The sequence below is a fragment of the Drosophila teissieri genome, chromosome 2L (assembly GCF_016746235.2).
Source record: "Drosophila teissieri strain GT53w chromosome 2L, Prin_Dtei_1.1, whole genome shotgun sequence".
Taxonomy (NCBI): domain Eukaryota; kingdom Metazoa; phylum Arthropoda; class Insecta; order Diptera; family Drosophilidae; genus Drosophila; species Drosophila teissieri.
In genome coordinates this window covers 12251577-12277811 of record NC_053029.1, presented here as the reverse complement: position 1 = coordinate 12277811, position 26235 = coordinate 12251577, and the positions used below count along the sequence as shown (strand labels likewise).

Sequence of the window (26235 nt, the reverse complement as noted above, 5' to 3'; positions counted from 1 at the left end):
GTTGCTGTGGAATCTCTTTGAAATATTACTAATTCTGATATCCCTCGTTATCTGTGCTGATAATTTGTGTGCGAAATACGGCTTAGCCAAAGCTTACAAATTACTTTTGTTTGTACAACAGGACGTATGCGTTATAATTTAATGTGTAAGCTGTGTAATCACAATTATTAGTTAGTAGCGGTGTTAATTATGGCGTTATTATGTAAGACATTTATACATTGCTACATTATTTAAATTACATTTGTAGTTCAATAAAAGCTAATACACTTCAAGTTCACTTAAAAGTTGCACACTTTCTAGTTGATTTCATAAGGCCAAATCTAATTTGAACCTAAATTAAATTCATTCATCCCAGCCCAAATATTTGTCGTACTGAAACCGCACAGCTTTCTGGCCCAGCCCACCTAATAAGCCTAAACCTAATTAAAAACTTATCAACAGCTGCGGCAAAATGGCAATTTTCCAAGCGTTTGTTTGTTGCCGTTGGCAACCTCAAGCCAGACAACACCAAACGACTCCGGCTGACTTCTTCGTAGCCCCCGAAATTGCATTACAGTTTTTGAGAACACTAATCTAAGCTAGTCGCCTTGAAGTAAAATTCCACAGGCCACTTAAAGTCGCACCTGGAATTAGACCTGCAGCCGTGGGGAAACTTCAAAGGAACACTGCGAACATGTCATAACATGTGGAAATTAAAATTTACATCGCAACTTAAGCGAGGACGTTCCGCGCACAGGACCTCGTCCCGTCGAGATCCGTTTTTTCCCCGTGTTTTTCGCAGCTCCTTTTTTGGCAGGCAGAGCACTTAATTTGGCACATTGCCGTGCATATCCTGGCACCGAGACGACGACAACAATCCGCCCAGGTGCAGCCACAGTGGCGACAACGGCGTTTTGCTGTAGAATACATTCATTTTTTACAACCTGCCAAAGGAGAAATAACAGAGGCGAAAAGGTGTGATGTCCTATTGGCTAGCGAAAACTATCTAGAATATATGAAAAATATATATTTTATTATTTTCATATGCAACGAACTTGCTTTAAAAGGCAAATCTCTGTAGCTTTAGTTTAAAATAAATAATTGAATATTTCGGGAATTAATTAAATTATTATTTATAAGCACTATTATTTTAGCGAGCATTTATTATTTAACTATCTTATTCTGCATATTTGTATAGATATCTGTTTTTAGCTATAAAAAAGCTGAGTTGCCAGCACTCGGGCGACATCAGCTACAAAAATCGCAGCAATGGTCATAAAACTTATACCTCCGCTGCGAATTACGAGCCCGCAACTAGCCGCAGCAACAACACCGCAGAGGAGCGGTGGGCGCAGTAAAGGCAGGGGGCGTGGCGGCAAATAAAATTACGCATGCAATGGCGAAATAAAATATGCATCAAAAATAAGCTGCAGCTGAATCCGCGAGGTGCAAAAAACGCCGTAGCTTACGGCAAAACATATTCATGTAAAAGTAAATAGAAGAGCCGGGACTTTTGGGTTCGTTAAGCTCTGCGGGCTGCAATATGGCTGTGTTGTTGTGGGCTGATGAAGAGTCCATGGACAGATTTGTGAATTGCGCAGCATAAATTAAATATTCACAAATAATATATGCCAAAGCGATCTTAGAAACCAACTCCCTCGCCTTGTGTGCAATTAATTCGTGCATTTCTGCGAGGGCATTTCGCTTTCGGCTTGACATTAAGTATGCGCCCCGTGTTGCCGCTGTTTTATGTTAATTTCCACTTTACGCTTGCCGACACAAACACAAACACAAGCACAAATAAAAATATGAATATGAATGTAATCCAAACAAGCGTTGTGAAAATTTTTACTTAAAAGATTTTTCATTTTGTATTTTTCCTTTTTTTCCATTTTTTCTGAGGAGAGAACAGCAGCTGCTGCCGCCCTAAAAGCTTTAAGAGCCTCGCGCCTTCCGCACGGTGGGTATAAGAAATATAAAAAAATCAACTAATTTTCATTTTATGCTGCAGCAGAAACAATTTGAATTCAAGTGCGCCAGACGCACGAACACAGCGCCACTAACAGCCTCTAAAATTTTAATAGCTCACACATTATAAACGCAAATAAACGCCTCCGCCATTCCGGCATTCCTTTGAGCACTTTCGTCCCCTCATCCTTTCGTCCTGCTGCCACTTCACATTTCGATGTACATTTGCCTAGCAGCTTACGTTGTTTGTGGCATGTGCACTTAGGGATGGGCGCACGATTCATGGGGGGGGCGGGGAATAGGCGAGCAAGAAGGAAAGTTTTCCGAGTTTCCCAGCGTCCAGCGCTCACTTTAGGGGACTTTCCCATATCCCCTTGCAGGCGGGACCTGCAACTTAAAGGCACTAAAGTTGCACAGAATTAAGCATACTTCCAGGCACTCAGCGGCATATTATGTTTATCATTATGTTTATACTATGCGTATATATGGGGCCTAATGTTGCCGTTTTCTTGGGCAACGCCAGCTGTTGCCTGTTGCCCGGGAAAGTTCATCTCGGCCCCAAGGTGAGTGGCAAGCTGAAATCAAGGCACTGCACAAAACTTTTTAATTGCTTTTAAAGTTTCGCAAATATAGCAACGCATTTTGGCTATTGAAAGCAAACCGCAGTGGGGACATTTTTTACTGTGAATAATATATTACCAAAAACATTAGGAACAACGCCTGTTTCATGGCAATTTTTCCAGTTTGTCTACCTTTCGCTGGCAGTTTGTTAACTTTTGTGTGTTCCTATATGCAGCTTAATTGCTTTTTAATATACGAATAACTTTACTCGAAAACAACAGCTGGCAAAGGGCAGCTCACCAAGGTATAAACTTGTTTAATTTGATTAAATTTGTATATAAATGATGAACAAATATCAATAATAAAATAACATGTAACCATACGAGAAAAATTGAGGAACGTTTTATGACCTTAGGCGAAATAAAGCTTTCCAATTCTTTTGTATTTCAAAGGCGACTTTGAACCATCGCTAATCTTATCGTAAATACATATGCTATATATTTTTATTCCACCTTTCAGCCATTCAAATGCCGCAAAATGGTCGCCTTTTTGTCTCATCTTTTATTGCCCTTGCGTAATGTTTAATTATACTCTGGCTGATGACGTCCTGATAGCTTTTCTGCTTTTCCGCTTTTCCGCCTTTTCCCCTGCATTTTTTTGGCGCATAAACATAACGCAGTTTATATTTTATTTATTTTTCCCTTTTCTTGTGCCATTTTGCTCCTCATTTTCGGGAGGGAATGCCGCCTAAAAACCAATCATAAAAAACCCAGCCGTACGAAACGGTTTTATGACATTTTCCTGCCAGCGAAACCCCACGCCCCCACCGCCCCCAAAGCCACTCCCCAATGCCCCCTAGCCATCCACACATGCGGCTGGGTAATTTGCCATAAAAAATTGGAGCACAGGCTCGTATTTGTGCAATTTCACAGAAATTGTCAATTTGCACTCCGCCCCTCCCCCTCCACCCAAAAGTCTAAGCCGGAATGATGATGACGAGGAATGTCAGCGGCTGATGGGCTAAATGTCAGAATGGGGCTTATCCGAGGGAAGGGTTTGGGTTTTGGCTTTTTTAGCTTCTACCAGAAGACATGGAAGACATGAAAGGAGCACGCAAATACGCGTTGATATTTTTATGTGTCTGCTGTGTGCATTGCAAAATCGACTGTTAACATTTAACGCTGCAAATTCAACCGCATTTATGTATTCCTTTCAGTTCCGTCGGCTTCATTTGATTCTCATTTAATTTCGCACACCCACTGGCGGCTGGCCCTTAAAAATTGGCATAACAATTACGCCGGAAATAGGCAATGACAGTGGAGTTTCTACGGTTACGGGTGACGGGTTACGGGTGACGGGGCTGCCTGCAAGTGCCGGACTCTGAAGGGAGTCCCTGCCCGGAATGCGACTATTTGCTATCTGCAGAGCTCTAACAATGGTCTGCCTCAATGGCACGTAATTGCAGTGCACACAGTCGCAACGCGCACAGTGGGTCGAAGTCATCAGGTTGGGGCTACAGATAATGATTAACCCGCTAAATGCTGGAGGAATTGTTGTTATAGGTACAGAGATCATTCAACATAATTGTCATGTTGTTATCATGTTTAATATTTAACTTAATTACATATAATTATATTAATAATCTGCCTAAATGCTAGTCCCAGTTCCAAGTTTTCATTGCCTAAACTTCCAAAGACGTCCCACTGTAACCCCAACTATTGTACGACACTGCAACATATCCTTGCAACTAACGCTTCCGTTTCCGTGCGCCAAGGATGCGGCTGCCCCCCCCCCCCGTCCCGCTATCCACCACCTTCGCATTTTCTCCTCGACTTGCCACCGATGCTGTTGCAGTCTTTTGCAGCATGCCTCTTCAGACCGCCTTTGTTGTCGCTTGCCGTGTGAATGAGTGCAATTAGCAGAGCCACTTGCTCTCGACGCTGCCGTTTTTGTTTGTGTCCGGCTCTGTTGCTGATCTGTCGAGCGACTTGCATTAAAAATTAATTGTCCCCTGTCTCCGTCTTCAGTCTGTGTGCACTGTGTACAATGTTCAATATTCAATGTAGATGTCAATGTTTCGGGTCGTGATTGCGCAGCACAAAAGTCGATTATGCGAGAAAATTGTGGAGCACTAACACTAAGTGGACACGGCTGGCGAAAAGTTATTGAAACATTTGTGAGCGCCATTAGATGTTTGCGATTCTGTTTGTGCTCGAACAGGGCATAAGTGTATGGAAATGAAATGCGTAAAAATATTCCACTTAAGCCCACTGTTCGCCTTTAAGAAGGATTAGCGGCCTTTGTCGGAATTTCCAGCATTGGGATTTCTTGGGGCTGAGCAATTTTTGATTAAAATTACATTCATTGCGGCCTTTGAAGTGTTGGGATTCGCCAACGGACGTCTGTAACCTAAATTTCTCGTCCGGTTTGGGTCAATATTTTGCCAGCTTAGGCAACGCACGTGAGCCTTAGACCAAAAGGGACTTTTGGGTGGAAAATCCCTGACCAAAATGTGGGGATGATCACGTTCACATTGCCTCTACGTCCTTCTCAGCGGGATTTCGTAATTTCGTACCTTTTTGTGGACTCTGGACTCGGGACTGTGGGTTCGGGTCTTTCGGCCAGCATAATTTGCCGGCACTAGCCACGTTAAGAAGGTCCGGTTGGCGTCCTGATGGATTGTTTGACTAATTAATTTTGCTAGAGAATTTTACAAAATTGCATCGGGCCCGGGCCAGAGTTATTAAATTTTTAATGGATGCTTAAAGGCCCGAAGGCGCTTTATGTGTTTTTATTTCGCCTCGGTCGGCAACCAGCTGTTTAGCATTTAAAGTGATTTTCATTTGGATTTTCCTTAATGCTATTACGTTTTGTTCGCTCTTCCCCTTCGCTTTTCCTTTCGCTTCCTTTGCTCTCGGCTCTCAATTATTTAGCCATTGACAATTAGAGACTTTCGCAGATGCTGCCGCACCTAATGCGATTTCGCCTCATTATTCTCAACAATTGTTCATTTTCCAGCGATTTTCTCGGGGAATTATATTTGATTCATCGCATTCCGCTGGCCCAATTATCGAACACTTCTCTTTGTGGTCGAGTGTCATCGGGAATCGGTTTAAAAGGAGCAGTAAATATAACATATTATATATATTCTTTCTTAGCAATTGGGATTCTTACAAACATCTAGTAGACTTTGCTTGAATTTTCGCAGAAATCTGGTGAAGTGCATTAACAGCTCAGCATCCTCAACAAAATGGATAGTTGTCGACGAGCTAGAAAGCGAGTCCTCCTAACGTATTTGCTCTCATTTGTGCTGCTTTCCACCTTTTTCTACTACCTCATGGCTCACAACAGCAGGAATAATTCGGGCATAATGCGACTTCGTGAGGATGTCGATGATATATCGGTGAGAATGTGGCTTAATCTCTTCTAGCAGACCCAAAATATTGTATTCCCCAGCACATCCTCCGTCAGCAGCAGGTGGACTGCAAAGGAGCTCAGGGCTCGAGCAAGTTCAGTTGCCTTGGAGGAGAGCCAAAGGGATTGGGATCTGGAAGCTGCAACAACCGGGATGTTACTGCCTATGTGGACACTCTGTTCAAGCGCAAGATGGGGCATTTGATGGACGACGTCTACAACCTGAAGAAGCAGCTGATGAGTGCCGATTGCTCCTCGAAAAGTGCCCAATCAACGCCGAAGCCCGAATCCGCTTCGCTGGCCAAGCCTCGCATTAACTACGCTTCCGAGGATCTGGGTGCCAGGATCGTCAGTGTGAAGGCACAACCTATTGGCGGCACCAATATCTTCAAAAGGCTGCTGGGTCTGGACTTTAGCGCCAATCCGCCGGTGAATATGATTCGCGCGGGGCTTTCTCCCGGTGCCTGTTTTGGATTCAATGGAAGCCAGGCCAATGTGACTCTCCATCTGGCCAAGACCATCATCGTGGAGGCCATCACCCTGACCCACGTGGCCCGCGAAATGACGCCCAGTTTGTGCGTGAAGAGTGCGCCAAAGAACTTCGATGTATACGTAAGCACTCAGTTGTAATGGATGCCGATTTCTTCTAGGGTTTTCTCTTTGCAGGGATTGCGAAAGGACAGTTCTAAGAGGGAGCTGTTGGGACAGTGGAGCTACGATAACGCGGCCAACAGGCGCACTCAGAGCTACAGTGTGCGGAGCGAGTACTTTTATCGAAATCTGGCTTTTTCGTTCAACTCGAACCACGGTGCGAATTCCACCTGCATTTATCGGTAAATGTCACTCGAAAATTGTTACCTACAATTATTTTGAACAACTCATCCTATTTTTTCCAGCGTTGAAGTATATGGACGATTGCAATAATACATTGTATTTTTTGATGTTTATATATTTTATTTATGTTTTTGTTATGTGTTAAAATTTGTTTTACATGGCTTCTTATTATATTATATTATTTTTAAATCACAACTTTAGTTGTACTGTAATTGTTACATAGGCAAATACAAAGGTATTTCACAATTTTACATAATTTTAGGACAAGCAATAAACGAGTCCATAATCAAGTAAATTTGCAAGTTAACCTTGCTATTTTTAGCGTTCAGTTTGCAGAGTGATTCCCTGCTAAACGGTGCAACTAATTTAAATTTCTCGGCACGGAGAGCTTTGCATATTCCTCGGATCCCCAATGACTTGTCGCATCCGCTTTGATCTTCCGCGAATGCTGTGCTGCGTTGTGTTTTCGTTTAATTTCGCTCGACCTGAATGCTGAGGGGCGAACATGGCATAAAAAACGCCGCCCAGGGACGAGTTGAGTATCCCAAATAAACGAAATAAACCAAATAAAAACGAGGATGCAAAGTAACATGGGATCAGAGTCTGCCGTTTGATCTGCGCCGTGTCACATTGTCATCAGTGTCCCGAGACTAATTAGCGATTGTTGGAGGTACCAGTCACATGCGTGAGGAGTCCTGAGGACCACGCCCCCAGCGCCCCTTTGCACATGCGTTTGTGTAATTAGTCGACAATATGCTCAGATGTCATCTGAGATTTACACGGCGTTCGATGGGGAATTTGGCAGCCATTCCATCGCGGGGAAGAACCATCTGCCCAGAATTGTTTCGTTTGATTTCGTTCGTTTCGTTTGATTTGATTTAATGCCATTCCATTTGTGACTTACTCGGAATTCGTTCTCGTAATTTGCAATTGTGTGTGTTCCTTACACACACACACACCCACAAACACACACCGATAGTCACGGAGGACATGAGCAGAAGAGTCTGATTGTCTAAATGTAAATGGCGGTGGGTGTGTGTTAGATGTGCCTGATTTTGTTTGCGCAAAAATTTATATCCGCTGTTCATCTATCGAAGGGGTATGGGGAATTTATAATGCACTTGGATAAATTATTTAAGTTTGATTCCCAAAATGAAAGATTTAAATATTTAACAAATAAAGAAAAATCTTTTTCTTCTGCATAAAAAAAAAAAGCCATATAAAATCGCAGTAATTTTAAAATCACATATTTATATGGATTTCTGTGTCTATCTTTAAAATATTACCATACAGAAGAAATTGCAAATAAAAATTTTAATCGTATATATGTACGTTTATCCCATTTTTTTTAGTTAAGGTAGTGTGCTTGGAGTTCGTTATTCCCAAGCTTAGTTTTCGCCATTTTCTTCTTCGGCGGTGGCGCAATTGTGGCTTGTTTACACGGCAGCCAGCGTTTCGTTTCATTCTGCGGTCTGCGCTCTAATTGCGCTCTGCACGGCTCTCCCGCCGTGCCACGCCCACCTGACACTCATCTGCAACCACCCACATATACATATATGTACATATACATGTATGCATGTATGTAGATAGCTCCTCACCTAGCATTTTTGCGCTTTTTGCGCTCTTTCTTAGCCAGCTGCTGCCGTTTTGCCGCTTTGCCGTTTGCCATTTGCTTACGCGTTAAAGCTGACAGGTAAAATGGATTTGTTACGGCAATAGAACAGGTCGCTGGATGGCCAGAGGAGCGGAAGATGGGGATTTCCGGAGAGCTGGCTGGAAAATGCATGACAAGTGAGAAGAAAACCCACGGGCTCGTGGCGGTGCAGCCGGAAAATAACTTTAAATATATTTCAGAATATCTGTTGAAGAGCTTTACTAGAGTATATATGCCTTGATTTTGGTAGGATATCATAGGAAAGCGATAGTTCGCTCAGTTCAAGTACATTATAATAAAGGAAAAGCTTAATTGGGAGCAAACTTAAGCTGTATCCAATCAAGTAAGCAAAACGTAAGTAATGAAAGTAATTCCTAATCCGAAGTGAAGTAATAAGTTGCATTTCCATTACTTCAACGAGTACGTTTGTTTTTCTCCCTCGAAGTAACTCTTTCTGTTAACCAGACGAAAGGACTTCAGGCCAAATCGAAATATGCATTTGAATAATGAGGGCGTTGAGAGCTGCTGCAGATTGGCTGAGTGCTCTGTTGCATTGTTGCGAGCAGGAAAGCCGGCTAACTGGTGTCCTGCCAGTTGCCAGTTGGCAGTTGGCAGGCAGCAGCTGCTCCTGTCTGACGTGCAGTCCCCAGGCAGCCTTCCACTGTCTGCTGCTGTTGGCCACTGACATTTTGGGATTTCGGGCTCAAAATTTGAGCTGCCAGTCGCTTATGTATGCTGCCCGGGTTGGCTAACAACCAGAGCCATAATAATTGTAAGCACTGGCTGTCGGAGTCGAAAAGTTTTGAGTTTGTGCTAATTATGCCGCCAGGAGTTGGGCATTTGCAATGCAAGGAGCTCGGAGCTTGGAGATTGGAGCTCAGAGTTTGGAGTTCGCATTTCCGAATGCGAATACGGACTGGCAGCTAATTTTTGCCAGCTGTCAACGCTCTCCATATAAATCCCTCAAAGTCAGCAGCACTGCACCCACGTGACACATCAATTCGCATTCTTGTCTGTCGGTGGCACACGCACATGTGTGAATACACTGAGTACACTCATATCCATCATACTGCAATCGTCGCTTGTGTCGCCGCATGCAACGTCGCTTATCGCTCAGCTCTGTAATGATGGCAGCAGACCCCGAAAAGACCCCGAAGAACCCCCAAAGTCCCCTCATTTCCTCACCAACCCAGCCCAACCCAACCGATCCCATACCCAGCCATACATCCATCTCCTCGAACTGCTGTTGTACATTTTTCATAACGCAATTCATGTTATTCATGTGCCAGCGACAAGTCTTCGTGCCCCTTGGATCAGAGTTTGTAGCAAATGCACAGTGGTAAGGGATTGGCATTTGCGTGACAGCCGAATTGATTACTTTTCTAGATAGGCGGTTTAACCCGTTTCCCGATTAGCATCTGACAGCGAAGCGGGATTAAAATCTTCAAATATTGAATATTCAGAGAATTTTTTTAATTCTGACTAATCAAATTAATTTTCAGATTTTTTACTTATTCATTCTTTTTATTTCCCTTTTAAGTAAACCTTAATATTATGTCAAAACATAAAAAAGTCGTAAACATTTTATAAAATATTTCCTCCACAAAATTTTATTAAAAACTATAATGTTCATAGCTGTATAGTTACTTGACAGCGTAAAGAAATATCTTAAGTTTTTAAAGCGCTTTCCTCTCACCATAGAGCAGTAGTAAAGTAATCAGTTTAATATCTTTGCCCATTTCCACTTAATGTTTCGACATTTCGGATATTTATGTGGGCAGACTATTACATGCGCTCTCCCACTGTGCGATGTCATAAAAATTGTCTCATTAATCATCACACGACATGCCCCAAACGCTCCGCGTCCCCCGGCCCCCGTCACCGCCCCCGCTACCTAGTAAGCCCCATTTCTTGTGTTCTCGTTCGTGATGTTCCCCAACTCAAGGGGCTATTTTGGTGCTATTTGCAGGAAGCACGGACTTAGTGTGAAAATCCAGCGAGCAATTAAATTGGCTCCCCCATTTTAATTTCCATTCCCACTCCCAGACACAGACACAGATTCAGAACCAGAACCAGATACAGAACCAGATACAGATTCAGATCAGATGCAGCCCCTCGAACAAGTGCAGGCAGCATAAATCAAAGGAGTCGGCCCTTCGTGGCAAATGGCAGTGGTGTTTTTACTGGCGTGGCATTTTAAATTGTCTGCGCCATATTTAAAATAGCAACTAATTAATTTACTTTTTCACGCTGCTGCCGGGAAGTGCGCATTAATAAACAATTAAGTCCCTTTAATTGCAGTTAGCTCGCTGGATTATAAATTTCCAAGTGAACATACCCAGTCCCCAGTCTTTCCCCAGAGCATCCATAATGAGCTGAGGCTCCCAACCAAATTCGTTTATTATTGATCAGTTTGGGTCATAAGCTGCTTAACTTTGCCGGGTGCCAAGCCAAACCAAGCCACCCATGGAGCTCTTTTTAATGGAGTCAAGTCCGCTGCGAGGCATTTGGCCATTACCTAGAAAATTCACTGCTCACTTTTGCTAAGCCGAAAATCTGCCAGACACTCACAGTAGCTCATATGCTGCACGGATTTTCTAATTCACTTTGCCAAGGTTGATGCCCTTAATTTGGGTATCTTTACATATTTAAATAGAGTGCATATCACAATTAAAGTTTATTAATTTACATACCGTCCAAGAGCGTTCCTGACAGTTGTCCAGTCTGGAAGTAGAGAACAAGAAGTTCCTTTTAATAAAATAATTAATTTAGGGAAACGCCCTCTTCAAGCCACCCGCACTGACAAGCAGTTTTTGCTTTTAGCATAAATGCCAGCTCTTGGCGGAAAACAACATTCGCTGGCATCTTGGCCAAGTTAATATGATGGGACACGTTAAGCAGGCTTGAATGATGTGTATCAAGGACGCAGAGAAAAAACTACCAACTGTGTCAGCAGAAAGGAGAAACAACAACTCACAGCCAACTCACAGCAGCCCAGTGCAATGTCTGGTTGGGAAAAATAAAGGGAAAAAGGACAAGGACGAGCGGAAAACCAAATGGGAATGACGATAGACATTGAACACAAAAAGGGAAAATGGAGCGAAGACATTAGCCTGGAATGACAGCAACAAGATGCGAGATAGACACTCGGCTTATATCAGTTTTGTGTCCTGTTCTGCGAAGGATGCTCCACCCCCACCCCTCTTCTGCTCCTTTGCTGCGCAAACAAAGGCAACTTGCAACCGAAAGACGTCGAAAGGGCGTGCAACAAATTGAAGGCAACTCGGTGAACAACAAATTCCAATTGACAGACAGCTCTGCAAATGCTGTGAATGAAAATTCGGTAGAGCAGAAAATCGTTGATTTTTTTAAACAGCTGTGAAAAATTCATGCCAGCGAAGGATAAACAAAAATCATGATAAATATACATATCTATACAATATATATATCTATTAGCTGATCGAAAAAACATTGCAAATTTGCAAAATGTTTTATACTTAATTTTCATAAAATTATCCAAATATTAAGTAATTTCTTTCAATCATGTCGTTCATACTTATATTCTTTTAAATACTTTTTTATTTATCTCTCAGTTCTTGCTCATCAAACATTCAGCACAGTTCAACATTTCACGCAATGTAGTTTTCTTGAGCAATCTGTAGCATGTTGCCAGTTTGAGTTGAGTTTTCTATTGAAAATCGCTTTTCTGGCCCAAGGACAGTTGGCTTGGCCCAGATCCCAGTACTCGCATTCAGAGCCACGCACACACAGGACTTATTCATCACTCACTCACTCACTTAGTCAGCGTGGCGCCCAAGGATCGATGTCGAAGGAAGATGGAGGATGGAAGATGGAGGAGATGGAGGGAATTCGAAGACGTTGCTCCTTCGTCGAGTTCCAATTCCTCTGGCCAGGAAAACACAACGCCGCCAGCTGGCATAGGGCTTTTATTTCCCATTTCTAGACGAGTCCTAAGTGCAGATAGGGAAATGCCTTTCGTGGCTCTGCTTTAGTTTAAATATTTATGTAAGCGCGGCATTTTATGAGAAATATTTCGAAATTGCTCTGCATGGCCGTGCTCGAGTATTTTGCTTTTATTATTATTGCAATAGGCCGGCCCGAACTGTGGAAAACTGAATTTATGCCAAGTATTTTTCTTTGTTACAAATGCACTTTAGCAATGATATTTGTGTTTGGTCCATAGCCTGAACATTACATTTTTCATTTATGGGATTTTTGGAATTTATGAAGCTTATTCAGATTACTAGTCTAGTGATGCAAGACAAGCTTTTAACGTTATGAACTTATGTATTCATCAAAGGATTCAACATATTTAAGCACCGAACTGTAAAGTGCTTGTCCTAGAGCCTTTGGATGTTGAAAAACACAGCCTCATTGATATCTCCAGCCACTTTCTCCGCCTTTCAGTTGCAAACAACATTGCACATACAAATTCAAATCTATTTATATCAATTTACTCACTTCACTGCCGACCTGACAGACAATTTCCAGCAGAGACCCTGTGCTCTGCTCAGATCTCGTGGTTGAGCAATTTTTCAACAGATAAAATCAAGTCCAAACAAATCAAATCAAATGCAGACAACAGCACAAAAATGTTACACACAAAACACCGAGAAGCACACACACACACACGTGCGGCAGTGGCAACTACAGAACTGAACAGTGGGAAAGAACAATAAGAGGCAGCAACAAAAGTAAATTAATAGAAAACAATAACAATTCCCTTTATTATTATTACTGCAGTGAGTCGAGGGCAGATATCGAAGTGAAGTGAGGTTCCCTCAGAGAGAGATTCGAATTTGTTTCGCCAGCGTTTGTTGTTTGCCGTTAGCTGTTGGCTGTTAGCTGTTTGTTTGTTGTTTGTTGTTTGTTTTCGGTAAATGCCCAAGTTTCTGGGCCTCTGAAGTGTCTGTGCATGTGTTTGTGTTTGTGTTTGTGCATGTGATTTACTCAACGGTATGTAAGTAAAATACAAATCATGTTCAACGCTCGGCCTTGCCCCGAAAAGTGAGCCACACTCTTTTGACACCGGCCCACGGGGCGGATGCGTGACGGGGGAACTGCTGTGTGGTTCGTCCTGGCAAATGGTTGAGTTGTCCCACTCACTCCGTCAATTTTTCTCTTTTATAAACCCAACAATGGAGACCAAGAAATCAGGCTGAGTGAAAAAAGGAAACATGGCAGGCCAGTGCAAACTCAAAATACCCTACCTCGTCAGCTTTATCCGTGAAATATTTGGATTATAAAAACTTGGGAAATATGCTTTCAAGAACACTGTGGTGCACAGTCGAGTTTTTGGAATATTTAAATTAAATTTTGTTGCACACAAAAAGTTCGCAGCTATCTTTAACTTTTGGGACCGGACACGTATTTAAAAAGTTTAATGATGATTAAAGAAAAAATTTATATGCATGTATATACTTCGGATACGTATTTCTGCTTTCGGGCGTGGCAAAGTTTTTAGAAAAACTTATCACACTCGCAGCAAGAGTACAAACTGAGGAAAGAAAATATCACAACACAACCAAAGTGGGATAAAAGTCTCTCAAGGAAAACTTTTGCCAGGTGTTTGTTAGTTAGTATGTGTGTGTTTGTGTGTGTGTGCCAGAAAGTGTGCATGTGTTGCTGTGGCATTACGTGCATTGCATGTCGAATGTGTGTAACAAAGTCTAAAAAACATCAAGCACAAACACAAAGCAGTGGTAACTTTATCTAAAGTACAACATTCTACAACCTCCGCTCAGACATTTCGTGTTGTTTTGCTGCTTGATTGGTGAGCTCCCTTCGACGGTTCAGTTCGGTTGTTTTTGGCCAGATTTCAGCTGCTTTTACCTGCCTTTAGCTGCCTTTAGCTGCTTTAACGAAAACGAAACCCTTGCGCCTGCCACGCATGCCATTTTTTATTTGTCGACTTTTTATTTATTTATTTTTTTTGGTCGGGATCATGTCGTGCTTTGGCCACCTTGCAAATGGCTCGCCAATGATTTTTAATGCGATTTCCGAAGCAAAAGAAGGCAGCAGACCGACCTGCACTTACACCCACGACACGAGCCCATTTGAGCGGCTTTGCAACCTTTTTTAAGTGGCTAGCCGGCCACTGAATGTGGCATGGGCACGGTTTCGGTGTTGGTTTCCGTTTCCTGTTCCCGTTCCCGTTCCCTTTCCCGTTCCTGTTGCCGAGATTATGTTCGTTTGGGTGCGTGCAAGTGACTTTATTTAATGCCATTAACGCAAATTGAAAGTTTTACGCTTTCCCAGCGGCCGTTGCATGCGCAATTGAGTTTCTCGGGTCCCTGCGTCGTAATGCCCCATCATGACGTTTCCTCGCATGGAAATGGCACTTCAAACTCACAATTTTCGGGGCACGACCCCCAGAAAATCCTTTTGCCCATTGAATGTCTCGTGTAATTCACTGCGCCTCTCATTATCCACACACACACACTCGTTAGTGAAATCCCATCACGAGCCGTGCATCATGGGGGAAAATGGAAAAACTAGCCGGAGTCATTCATGGATTCTATGGACACTCCGTGGCTTAAAACCAAGGACAAGATCTGGCTTTATTGCCAACACTTTGTCGCGACTGTGGAGAGCCCATTACAACTACTTAGAGCATGTAAATAAAGCAGAAATAAGCCAAGGCGAGTGACGAACTGGCAACCAGCGTAGGAACCAGCCTGAAGCAAGGTGTATTAACCACCCACCCACCTAACCAACCAGCAACCCAACCAACCAGCCACCCACTCACGCCTTCTTGCACCACCCTGCAGAGCATTAACATAATCGTTATGGTTATGCGCGACGTGTGCATAATGGCAGCGTGGGAGGATGATAAGCCGGGGCATAGAGATAGAGACAGATATGGCGGAGGAGAAAGAGATAGCGACAGGAGGAAGAGAGAGAGATAGAGGCACGAACAACGGCAGGGAAGCGAGGATAAACTATGTTAAGTGCGCTGACATTGTGATATATAGCTGGTTTCGCTACTCTTCAGTGGAGAAGAGGTATAACTGCATCCTGCGTACAAGATCTCTTTGATGAAATCATTACCTAATTTTAGAATAACTGGCAAAGAAACGAAGATGTTTCAAGTTAATAAGAAGAAAATATTCACTAGAAGGTGAGGCACCAATTTTAGGAATACACCTAATTGCATTTTTGTAAGGACAAGTATTTCTCTTTCGGTATGGTTGTTTGGAGCACGGCGTGGACTTCTTCTTTGTTTTTCCTGCGTTCTTTCCTTTCCTTTTTGGCTAGTTACCTGCGTTGGGGTATTGTTGGGCTTTAAAGTTGCCAGCGAGCGTTTTGGAGCCAGGTTGTTGCCAGGTGTGCATATCAAGTAGCCGCCACGTCTGCCGTGGGACAAATCCATGTGGCATACTTTTCGGGCGCAGGCCATTAGCAAACAAGCAAAGTGCGAAGCACAAGAAGACCGAAAACAAGCACAGACACGCGTATGAATATAATAAATTTCCCACACACACACACACACAAGCATGGAAAACTGAGAGCGGATAGAGAGACGAGCTGGAAAAGCGGGGAAAAAGGTACAGACGGAAAAGATGCTCATGCTCTATAAGATGTTTCAAATTCCACACGCATAACTTTTAAAATAAGAATTAAAATTCCAATTGCAAACCCTAATAATAAAACACTTTCCAATTCTGTGGCTCAGGCTGCTTTGCAATGGGATAAGTAAAATGCACGTGGAATTCCACGTATGTGTGTCGGTTTTAAAGGAATAATAAAGATGAATTTTTATATAATTGTACTCAGCTGCCTATTGATTTTGTCCAATCGATTAAGATGAGAATAAAGGTTAATAAAGTATTTAAGAGTTGTTTTGCCCACTAGGTCCTAGGTGTGATAGTAGTACCCACATAGATAGACTTTTTCTTTTTTTCTTGATCATCACAACTGAGCTGAATTGAGAATTTTTTAAAATTTGACCCAAGAGGCATCTATCAGTTATGAGGCCTTAGAACTTCGACAATGCGCGTCTCATTTCAATGAGTTTCGGCTCGAGAGCATTGTGTTAAAGGAAAATGCACTGCAAATTGTTAATATAAATATACAAACATTAAATTATATATTAACTTTTTCAATCAAATTAATAAATAAATATGGCTTATAAAAGCGAACTACTATTTTATATAAAACATTTACGCTATATTAGGAAATTCCTCGGCATTATGTTTTTCTCTTCGTTTTGGGTTCTTCTTTTAATAAAGAAGGCTCACCATTTCTCTCAGGTCAGTACTTTCTTTTTCGCCAAGTGGCCGCCACATCTTGTAATTGGCATTCCGCACACTGACCGAAATGAAAATGCTACGTGCTTTCATTTCACGTTACGACAGACGGAGAATTCGGCACAACGCTCCATTGACCGCCGATGGAAAAGTGGGTTGGAAAAAGGGCGCCCAAAGGCGGAGCTTATTTACCGTGGTTTTGGGGCCATGACGTCCCGTGTCGGCTCGTTTTAATTTTCTACGTTGCGGGCATACAGAGAGAATGGCGAAGTTTTTGGCGTTTCTTAAAGCCAATCACATTATGCTGGGACATCAGCCATCAAACAGCCGACAAAGGCACTCGGAACCCTTCCAGATGATGGCAAATATTTGTCTGGCCTGCATCCCCTGCGAAAATCGATCGCCGCATGTCGAGCACCTTGTAACCCCCAACCCCCCGCTTCCGTTTGCCCAGCAACTCTTTTACTTCCGTTTTATGTACATATTCAATATACGGAAGAAAAATTCATTTAATTTTAGTTTTCCTTGGCAAGCCTGGCAATGACAGTCGGCAAATTTCGTTGTCAGCCTGACGCGTCTCTCGATTGCTTGCGTTGGCTTGCTATTTTAATATATATATAAATTGTTTTCTGATGGGTATCCAACTGTTTGTTTTAGTTTTTTTCCATCCACTCCACTCCAATCCAATCCTTTTCGTTCGCTGCTTTAAATGCTTCCTGGAAAATGTACTCTGTGCTTGATTTCTTTCATGATTTATATCTTGCGTAATCCTTGCTCTGCGCTCTTTGCGTTTCCCAGCAACCGCAACCTTTCATCCACCCAATTTATAAGCACCCAAAATACTTGTAAATTTCAGCCGGATTGCCGGCGTAAATATACATATATATGTGAGTATATATGCGCTGCCACTCAGTTCTTAGCCATCAAATTTATGGCCACTCGTCACACTAACTCATAAAAACGGGGCATTTTAAAACGGGGGCGCTACAAGACTGCAAACACGAGACAACACTTTGCATGTGAACGGGCTTTATGCTGGATCAGGGACTCTATTGGAGTGGGCGGCGTTTGGTCCGCCGATGAGATTTATGTACTCTAAGGCTTAGACCGAGTTCCGGCCTGTATTTTGTGGTAAACAGCGCGTCCCGCCGCCAAAACCTGCCACCAACTCTGCCACCAACTCTGCTAGCAACTCTGCCACCAAGGGCACAGGCGGCAGAGGACTTGTCGCTATTTATTCTACTAAAAACGCAATAATATATCATCTACAGTTTATCATTGCTATGACGCCAGACTGAAATTATTATCCAGCGAATTTATTGCCTTACAATAAACGCAAAGTGCACGGCAGTACGAGTATGTGTGCGCGTGGGTGAGCTTTTCGCTGAGTGTATGTATTTGTGTAGCCTGGCATTTCTCCAGCAACATGAAATTGTGGAAAAACAACCTTTAGAAAGTGAACTTCTTTGACGAGGCTTCAAAGCCAGGCGAAATGTTACTAAAGATAGAACTAAGAATCTGGAGTCTACTGTTAATATACCCTACTAAATAATTTGTTCTTTATAACCTACGTAAAGAAACAGTAAAAGACTTTAGAACCCAGTAAATATTACAACGCAGTGTTTATGCAAAATATTATATATCGTAATTGAATTAAATAAAATCTCTGAAGTATCTGAAGACCACAAAGCTTATCTAGGCCACAACAGGCTCAGAAATAGCTGGTTTCCTAGTCTGCCCTTCATTTCAATTCCTTTTCTCTTTTTTTGAACTGGCTGCACATGTCCCCATGGAAACATGTACGTATTTCTGGCCAAGCTTACAATTTCGTGGCAATCTGGAGAGCTGTCACACAGAAACTCCATCGCGCATATTTTTTACTATTAGCCACGAGCAAGAGGCAAAATTTGTCAGTCAGGCCAGAGCCGAACTCAAATTGCTCGTGCTGTCAACTTTTTTGCGTAACCATTTTCTTTCTATGCCCGTTCTATACATATTTTTGTATTTATTTCATTTTTTGCGCTGCGAGACAAATAGCACAAGTTTGCTAAATTGTTGGCCCCATTCCTCGGCCTGTATCCTTGTACTCTCCATTACATTTTCACCCTTTCTGCCTACATTTTTACGACAAACAGCACCCACATCGTGTTCACTCGTCAGATACTCGCTCCAAACTACATAGTTCTGTTTTGGCAACTGTTTGCCCAAATTGCCACACATTTTGTGCATAAATGACAAATGCCTTTGATGGCATAAAATATGACTTTGGGAATTGTTTTGTAGCAAATAAAATGGGCGTTGCCAACGCTGTGAAAGGGTTTGTTTGTCGACTGTGTCGCAGGATATTCCATGAATCAAAGGCGTGGAATTCGAGGATTAGGTGTGAATAGTTTCGACTGAGGGTTCACTAATGGCAAGTGATTTTTTTCTGAGGGCTGCGGATTCCACATATTTGATAGGACCTCGATTTATGTGTTTCAATGTGTTTTATTATGTATCGTTCTATCAACGATTTCAAATCCCAATTAAACCTTTTCTGAACCTTCTTTGATATAAATAAATTGCCTTTTTCGACAAAAAGTTTGAATTAATGCGCCATATTGGCGACTGAGTTAGATTTAAAGTTTTACAAGAGGGCATTGACTTTTGAAACATTTTGCAGATGTTTACTGGAATTTGAAAGACCCATTGGTAAATTTAAATATACATTTAAAGCTCTTGATAACTTTGTATATTTTTTAGAATTTTGTTGAAACAATTTGGATATTCGTACGATTTTTAAAACTCCTGGTTGCCTTTCTGCGCTCTAAATAATTAATTAGTTTTCCATATCAACGCCAGTCACCAGTTGACAACTTTGATTCGATTCCATGATTTCCGAGCACTAATTCATACATGCCTCATATGAGGCTTCAATTAGCTGACGATTGACTTGTCAAAACATCAATTACGACTGACACTCGTCGAATGTTTCACGCTTTCTTGGCAGCGCCTCCATTTCCATTTCCATTTTCACCCCGCCCGCCTGGGTTTTCCGGGGAAAAACCCATTTGCATTTACAAGTGGGGCAATAAGTCGAAATGTGAGTTTCTTGTTCGCGGTTCTGCCTTTGCATATCGAATGCGCGCATTAACATGCCAAATAAATGGAGGCATTAAATATTTAATTGGCATAATGCTAATCACTCGATGGCTGGCAAAATTCATTAGCGCTTTTGCAAATATATCCACCGATCACATCTGTCAGCACTCAGCCAAAACCTCAAAGCCAGCCATCAAAGCCGGAAAATCAACCCATTTCGAGGGGTGCCTCTAGAGGGGCGCCTTTCGAGGGGTGCAGAAGGAAAAAAAACTAAAAACCCTCACCACAATCTGGCACGTGTTTTGCGAGACCCTCCCCCCAACCCAAGAAGAGGCCCAAACCCCCGTGGAACCCCAAACCATTCACCATTTCCTGCTGCCAGCTGATGCTGCCTGTGCTGCCTGTGTTGCCTGTGCTGGTGGCAAGCAAACATTACACAATTTTGATTGTATTTCCGTTTCGTATGCGCAGAAAGGCAGCAAACAGGCAGCCAACAGCCAGCAACCAACAGGCAGCGGCAGTGGCAGCAACAAAACCCGGTGACAGCAACAGGAAGTTTCGCTTATTTCCGTTTGTTTACCTTTGCGCTGTGCCTTGATTAAATGTCAGGTAACCCCGGGTCGAAAGTGGGTGGGTGAGTGGGTTTTTTGGCTCCCTGGCTTTTGCGGTGGTGCAAACACAGCTTGCCACCTGTGCCGCACCGTATGCTATCTACATACATACTTTGCAAGCTATTTTCACCTGACTTTCCCCCTTTGGAACTGCCTGCCTGCATACGTCAGCATAATCTTATTAACAAGGCAAGTATTCTAATGATGCCCGGGCATTAAATGTCTTTCGTGGCAATAAGACAGCAAGCCACAATATTTGTTGGCTTGAATGGAGTGGGAATGGCGGATGGCATCTGGCGGATTAGTCGGATTAGAGTTGCCTAAGACTCTTGATAATTCTGAGCAAACTTAAACTGCCATAAATATTCGCTTGAATTTCCATCCCCAATTACACAACGTACTAATGCCGTAATCCATATAATAACAATTGTGGATTGGTATTATGCGTTGCTATTTAATTTGTGGACAGGTGACTTTGAGTACCTGACATTCTGAATGCTTAAAGTGTCGCGCAGACCTTAAATTACAGGGCGCACATCTCGAATCGACTGGCCGCCGACTGCAGCTAATTAATTGGCCGCAATTCGCGCAGACTTGCGCGGTAAAACTTGGTCGGGAAAATGGAAAATGGAAATTCGCCCGCTGCCATTTTGTAGGTCAACAGCAATGATGTTGCGGCTCTGTTGCTGTTTCTGTTGCTGTTGCTGCCGGTTTTGGTTGTCTGCCGATTGTTGTTGCCGGCTCATGCTTTGGCATAATTTATGTTGGCCGAAAAATGTTTGTGCACTTTTGCCGTATTTATTTATTTTCTTATGTTTTGGCGTGTGTTTGCTGTTGCTGCTGTTTTTATTTGGCCTCATTAAAAGCCGCCGCGAAAATGTTTTATTTACCGAAAAATGTATTAGCATGTCTGCCCGGGACATTTGCATAATTGCTCAACAAACCCGGGCATAGATACAGATACACACGTGTGTGCACTGAAAGTGTGTGACATTTTGGGCGATGTCTGTGAGTTTTTGGAATTAAGCCAAATTGGAAAATACCCAAAAACGTCAATAACACGTTGTTTAACATGGACGCGCCAGGACTAAATTAAAACATACACACTGGTACAGCTTAGCTGGTGATAAAAATAATAATAAGGCGCAAAAGGTTAAATTTAATATGAAAAACTATTAAATATTCCTTATTTAACATTTCTGCTTACTAAAGTTAAGGGTTTCTTTATAAGGGACTGGAAGCAGTTGAGTATTCCGATTAGGGAATCTTTCCTTCTCACCACATCCGCCTGTGCAGCATTAAATTCCCGATAAAATCTATTAAATATTTACCTTATCGCCGCTCTAAATCAATAGCCAAATATATTAGCCCCATTATATACACTCTCTCTCAGACTCAGACAATATACATATATATACAGGCACACGCACACAACTACATAAGTGCACATAAAAACCCATTCAAGCGTTTCATAATGATATGAGAAAAACGAAAAAAGACATGCGAAAAATAGCAAACCCAACACATTGCCTCAACTCATTTTCGCATAAAAGGACGCCAATGTGTCGGGCCTGGCAAAAGGCCAAAAATGAACTAACACATTCGAAAGCTCACACACACAGAGACACACACAGATGCTGGGCTAACCCATACAAGGACACTCGCTTAGCTGCTCTATATAAAGCCATTGCTACATGGCAAACAATAAATGTACGCTGCCAGGACAAGAGACCAACTAAATTATCAGTAATATCGGAGCACCAGGATAACGCTCTGTGTGTGTGAGTGTGTGTGTTTCTGTTTCTCGGTGTATGTGCGAGGGAGGCGTGGCCGGAGGATGGTCCTTCTGTGGGCGTGGCAAATAAACACATCAGGGAAAATGCTTTTTACTTAAATTAACAGAGCACCGAGCAGCTTCCTTCGCTTTTCGACACCCAACTAACGTTTAGTCGTTAACTTTCAGTGTGAGTGAGGAGCACTTGGAAAAACCATAAATGTTCCAGCGAAAATCTTCTTAAGCGGGTTATATATGATAATAATAACATACCAAATCGTGGTGTACTAATTCAGTTAACTTTTTCATATTCTGTATTCATATATTTAAAAAGAACATAATTGGATATATATTTTATTGTATTTCTTATGTAAATTACATAAGATATACAAAATAATCCTATGAACATATTTGATTATTACTAATACTAAATGAAGCCACTTTTATGGAAGTGTACCTGATTGCATACTTTTGGCGACAGCTCACGAAGACACATGGGAAAAGTCAGGCGGAAAATCAATGAAAGTACATTCAAAATGGATATTTGAGTGCCTCTACCACTCTGATAGCTGAGAAACAAAAAACCCTTTTTGGCACTTGAAAAGCGAGACGCAAGCTCGCATATGATTTGCCAACGAGGCACATCAATAATTGAGTTTGCTACATTTTTCTAATGGCAGATACGATTCCATGTTCGCTCATAGAATTACGTAATGGTATCATAATACCCAACTCGCTGGGGTGCAGGAACAAGCTGCTCATCAGCTCCTCCTCCAGCTCCTCCTCCTCAGTCCAATCCCCTCATTTCCAGAGCTTTGGCAGCTCTTTCCTGATATGGCATACTTAAGCAATCGAGGCAAATGTTTTATCGTCACTTTGGCACACACACTCACACTACCGAAATAGGGATATATGGGATATATATATGTGCTTGGTGCTTGTATGTATGTATGTATCTGTGTGCGGAATACAAAATGGCGCCAGTTTCCTTGTGCCTTTGGGCTCTCTGCACCGCTTGGTTCGCCTCAATCTCAATCGTCGGAAAAGTCTATCAACGCAGGGCCCCAAAGGCCAAAAGGGGCAGGGTGGCAGGGAATATAGGGAATCCGGTCTGAAAGGCGAAAAGACAAGCACAAACTGAACTTAAGCGTCGATTTTCGTAGGAACATTTTTAATAACACGGCTGCGCTGGCACAGCCAAAGCAAACTCGGCATCGAGTATACGACAAGTTGTGCCATTGTGAATTTAATAAAGCCAGGGCTAAGTAGTTAGGCTGGAAATCAAGAAGCCAGCAATTATTTGGTTACGCAATTACCACAGCCAGGCAACCGGCGGGTTCAATAGGCTTAAATAATTTGCCCGAATCCCCTTGGCGCAAAAACAAACAAATAAATTCAATGCAAAAGAGGCGCACAACTTTTCGCTCCCCAAGAACACAAAACACAAACAGAAACACAAATAGTGAAAGTTAACAGGGCATAATACTGGGGGCTTTTGGGGACAAGTGGGCGTGGCTTGGCAACAGTGGAAAGTCAAAGCGACAAATGCCCTTTTCCCGAATCGCCACGCAATTTATTATTATTGTTTTATACAAACAGTAAATGCGCGAAAATAGAGCCGGCTCCAGTAAAAAAGTAATAACTAAACATTAGCCAATTTTTTCGCTACAACAATGGCATAGTTTGCCCTTCTTTAACTGAAAGTCAAAGCATTAGTTGGGCGCTCTTTCAAAGGCAACAATATCGAAATGGCTCAGCCTCCACAAAAATGTTTCCGAAGTGGAGTTTCTGTGTTGTTTCTATTTCGCCCCAGTTTCTGTTATTTTCATTTGCGAAAAAACATCAAGCTTGCTCTTTTATTTGCTGCATTTTTTAAGGCTTGCTTTGAATTTGAAATTGAAAGGGAGAGCAAAACATTTATAGCATTGCAAATGTTCCCAGTACACTGAACTCGACAAATAAATGAATATATAAAAAAAAACATATAATAAACAAACGAGAAGAGGTATTTGCAATATTTATTTTACACATATCGTGTATTTCAATAAACAATTTTAACTTATTTATTGCCCGCCATTCATCAGCACAATGAATTACTTCGCTCGGAGGGATATGTGTACATATATTTCGCCTGCCGAGCTGCAACTCAATCATACATGGCTTAAAGAATTTATATTTATGGCCATATGCAATCAACGGAACCAATGTGTCCGCCAATTGTCCGTCAAAACGAGAGTCCACAAATGCATTTCGCATTAAATCAATTCGCGTTGACTCGCCGGCCACAAAAAAATGGCACAAAGCTACGCCCATCAATCAAACATAAGACACCAACAAAACCAGGTCGAAATGACAAACACAGATACATATACATATGTGTGTGCACATGGGTTTATACATTTAATTAAAATGTGGAACAGACACAATATTCGTCAAAGTGATTGGCCCCAAAGCGGCTTAGTGAACTTAAGTAAATTAAATGTTATGGTTTTTCGCGTGGGCTGCGGGGCTGTGCGAGTGCAAAGTTGGGGAAACCTCAATGAAAATTGTCTTTAAAATGGATTTCGGCGACGACAATGCGAATCGCAATAAATACTCCACCAAGTGGCGGTGGGTGTGTCTGGGCTCAGAGGGTTGGTACACAGAGCTCTGGGAAATTTGCATATTTTAAATTACTAGTGGGGCCTCTCGGCAGCGATTGCTTTTGAGGTTGACAATGGCGCTGCCACGACAACTCCAATTTATTTGTAATTTGTTCGAAATTTATAAACGCCGCTCCCACACCCACACCTACACCCACACCCACTTCCTGGCCCCAGAGAGTCTCTATTTCACACACGCACACCCTGCCACACATAATTGCACTCATAAAATGCCAAATACCCGGCTCCGCACGCCTCGATATTTATGCCGGAAAGTGATACCCATTGCCAAGTTGGGTGTTTTGGGATAAACGAATTTTATAAACGAATAATACAACTTTCTTTAGCTTTCTTGGAATTGGAATTTTCTACCTATTATGCTTTGCGGATATCGGATTTTATCGGATTATCTAGTAGTTGGCATGGCCAGGTCGATCACCTCATTTCCAGGAAATCCAATCCCACATGCAGACATATCTTAATGCTCCCCGACTTGGGGTAACTTCGGGGAAGCAAACAAACAAATTATGTGCTCATTTGAATACACATTCTAATGCGAATCACGTTGACAAAAATTCATTGAAGCGTGCAGGATACAGCACACAGGATACAGGATACGCACACAACCGCACCGGACTGGAAGGATACCTTGACTTTCGAACTCTGGTCTATCCAATCAGGCCTGCTGTCCTGCCGGCTCCTGGCGCAGATAAAGATAACGTGGCAGTGGCAAATGGTCCCCACCTCGGACGCTGACAAGGACATATTTATAAAGCGCTCATTTCGAGCTAAAGCACATATGTACATACATGGCTGGAGTAGCAGGAGTGGCAGGAGTGGCATTCCAATATCCAGTTAATCTATCAGGACATGGTGCAATGTGTAGAAAATTAAATGTGCTAGCTGGAGTCTCAGACACTAAGAAAAACGGTTGTCACATTCAAGATATTTAAATGGCTTGCATGCAAATGTACTTAAGATTAATCACGAAACCACTTACTACACACTACTGCGTGAAAAATATCATGAAAAGCATATTAAGTGCTGCGAAGCATTTTCTTTCAGTGCCTTTGTATGCCAATGTCCTTGTTGTGCGCCATGTAAATGCAAACTAAATATGTACAAACGCCACAGCCAGGCACTAAGTCGATTGCTTCAAGGACTTTCTCGCGCTTAGCGCAGAAAGCCACGGAGAATGGGCGAAAGGGAGAAAGGGGAGCAGACAGATGGAGAAAGCAGGCAGAGTGGGAGTGGAAGTGGGCGTGGGAGTGGGCTGGATTCCTGACGGCTTTGTCATTCACACCCAGTTGGATGTCTGCCTCCATCGCTCTATTCCGCATTGTCACTGCTAACAGCTCCTCCACATCTCGCTTTCGTGTCCCCTCGAGTGTAAATGAGTGGCTCCATTCTCTGCACCACCGCACCACCGCCCCACCATCCCCAAACA

The 26235-nt window shown here is 42.5% G+C and overlaps 2 protein-coding genes across 3 annotated transcripts in view; one reads left to right on the top strand and one right to left on the bottom strand.

Annotated features, from left to right (window-relative positions):
* The window catches only part of LOC122620527, a 43769-nt gene that overhangs the window by 8116 nt on the left and 9418 nt on the right, over positions 1-26235 (bottom strand). The window contains exon 3 of the mRNA XM_043798031.1: positions 11104-11134. The gene's annotated coding sequence lies outside the window, so the exon portion shown is untranslated. The remainder of the gene's footprint in view (positions 1-11103; positions 11135-26235) is intronic.
* Positions 1923-6918, top strand: LOC122620554 (SUN domain-containing protein 3). Of its 2 annotated transcripts, XM_043798080.1 has the most exons (5): positions 1923-1939; positions 5717-5911; positions 5965-6534; positions 6589-6755; positions 6819-6918. In XM_043798080.1, the coding sequence occupies exons 2-5, from the start codon at positions 5759-5761 to the stop codon at positions 6844-6846; spliced, it is 918 nt and encodes a 305-aa protein (XP_043654015.1). In that variant the 5' UTR covers positions 1923-1939; positions 5717-5758; the 3' UTR covers positions 6847-6918. The 2 variants fall into 2 exon arrangements, with proteins under 2 accessions (XP_043654015.1, XP_043654007.1); XM_043798072.1 differs by lacking the exon at positions 1923-1939 and having other exon boundaries at positions 5696-5911.

Excerpts from the sequence above, each read along its gene's own strand:
- LOC122620554 (XM_043798080.1), top strand. The coding sequence starts at position 5,759 with ATGGATAGTTGTCGACGAGCTAGAAAGCGAGTCCTCCTAACGTATTTG. Across the intron at positions 5,912-5,964 it reads AGGATGTCGATGATATATCG|CACATCCTCCGTCAGCAGCA; the intron begins GTGAGAATGTGG and ends TGTATTCCCCAG. Across the intron at positions 6,756-6,818 it reads AATTCCACCTGCATTTATCG|CGTTGAAGTATATGGACGAT; the intron begins GTAAATGTCACT and ends TATTTTTTCCAG.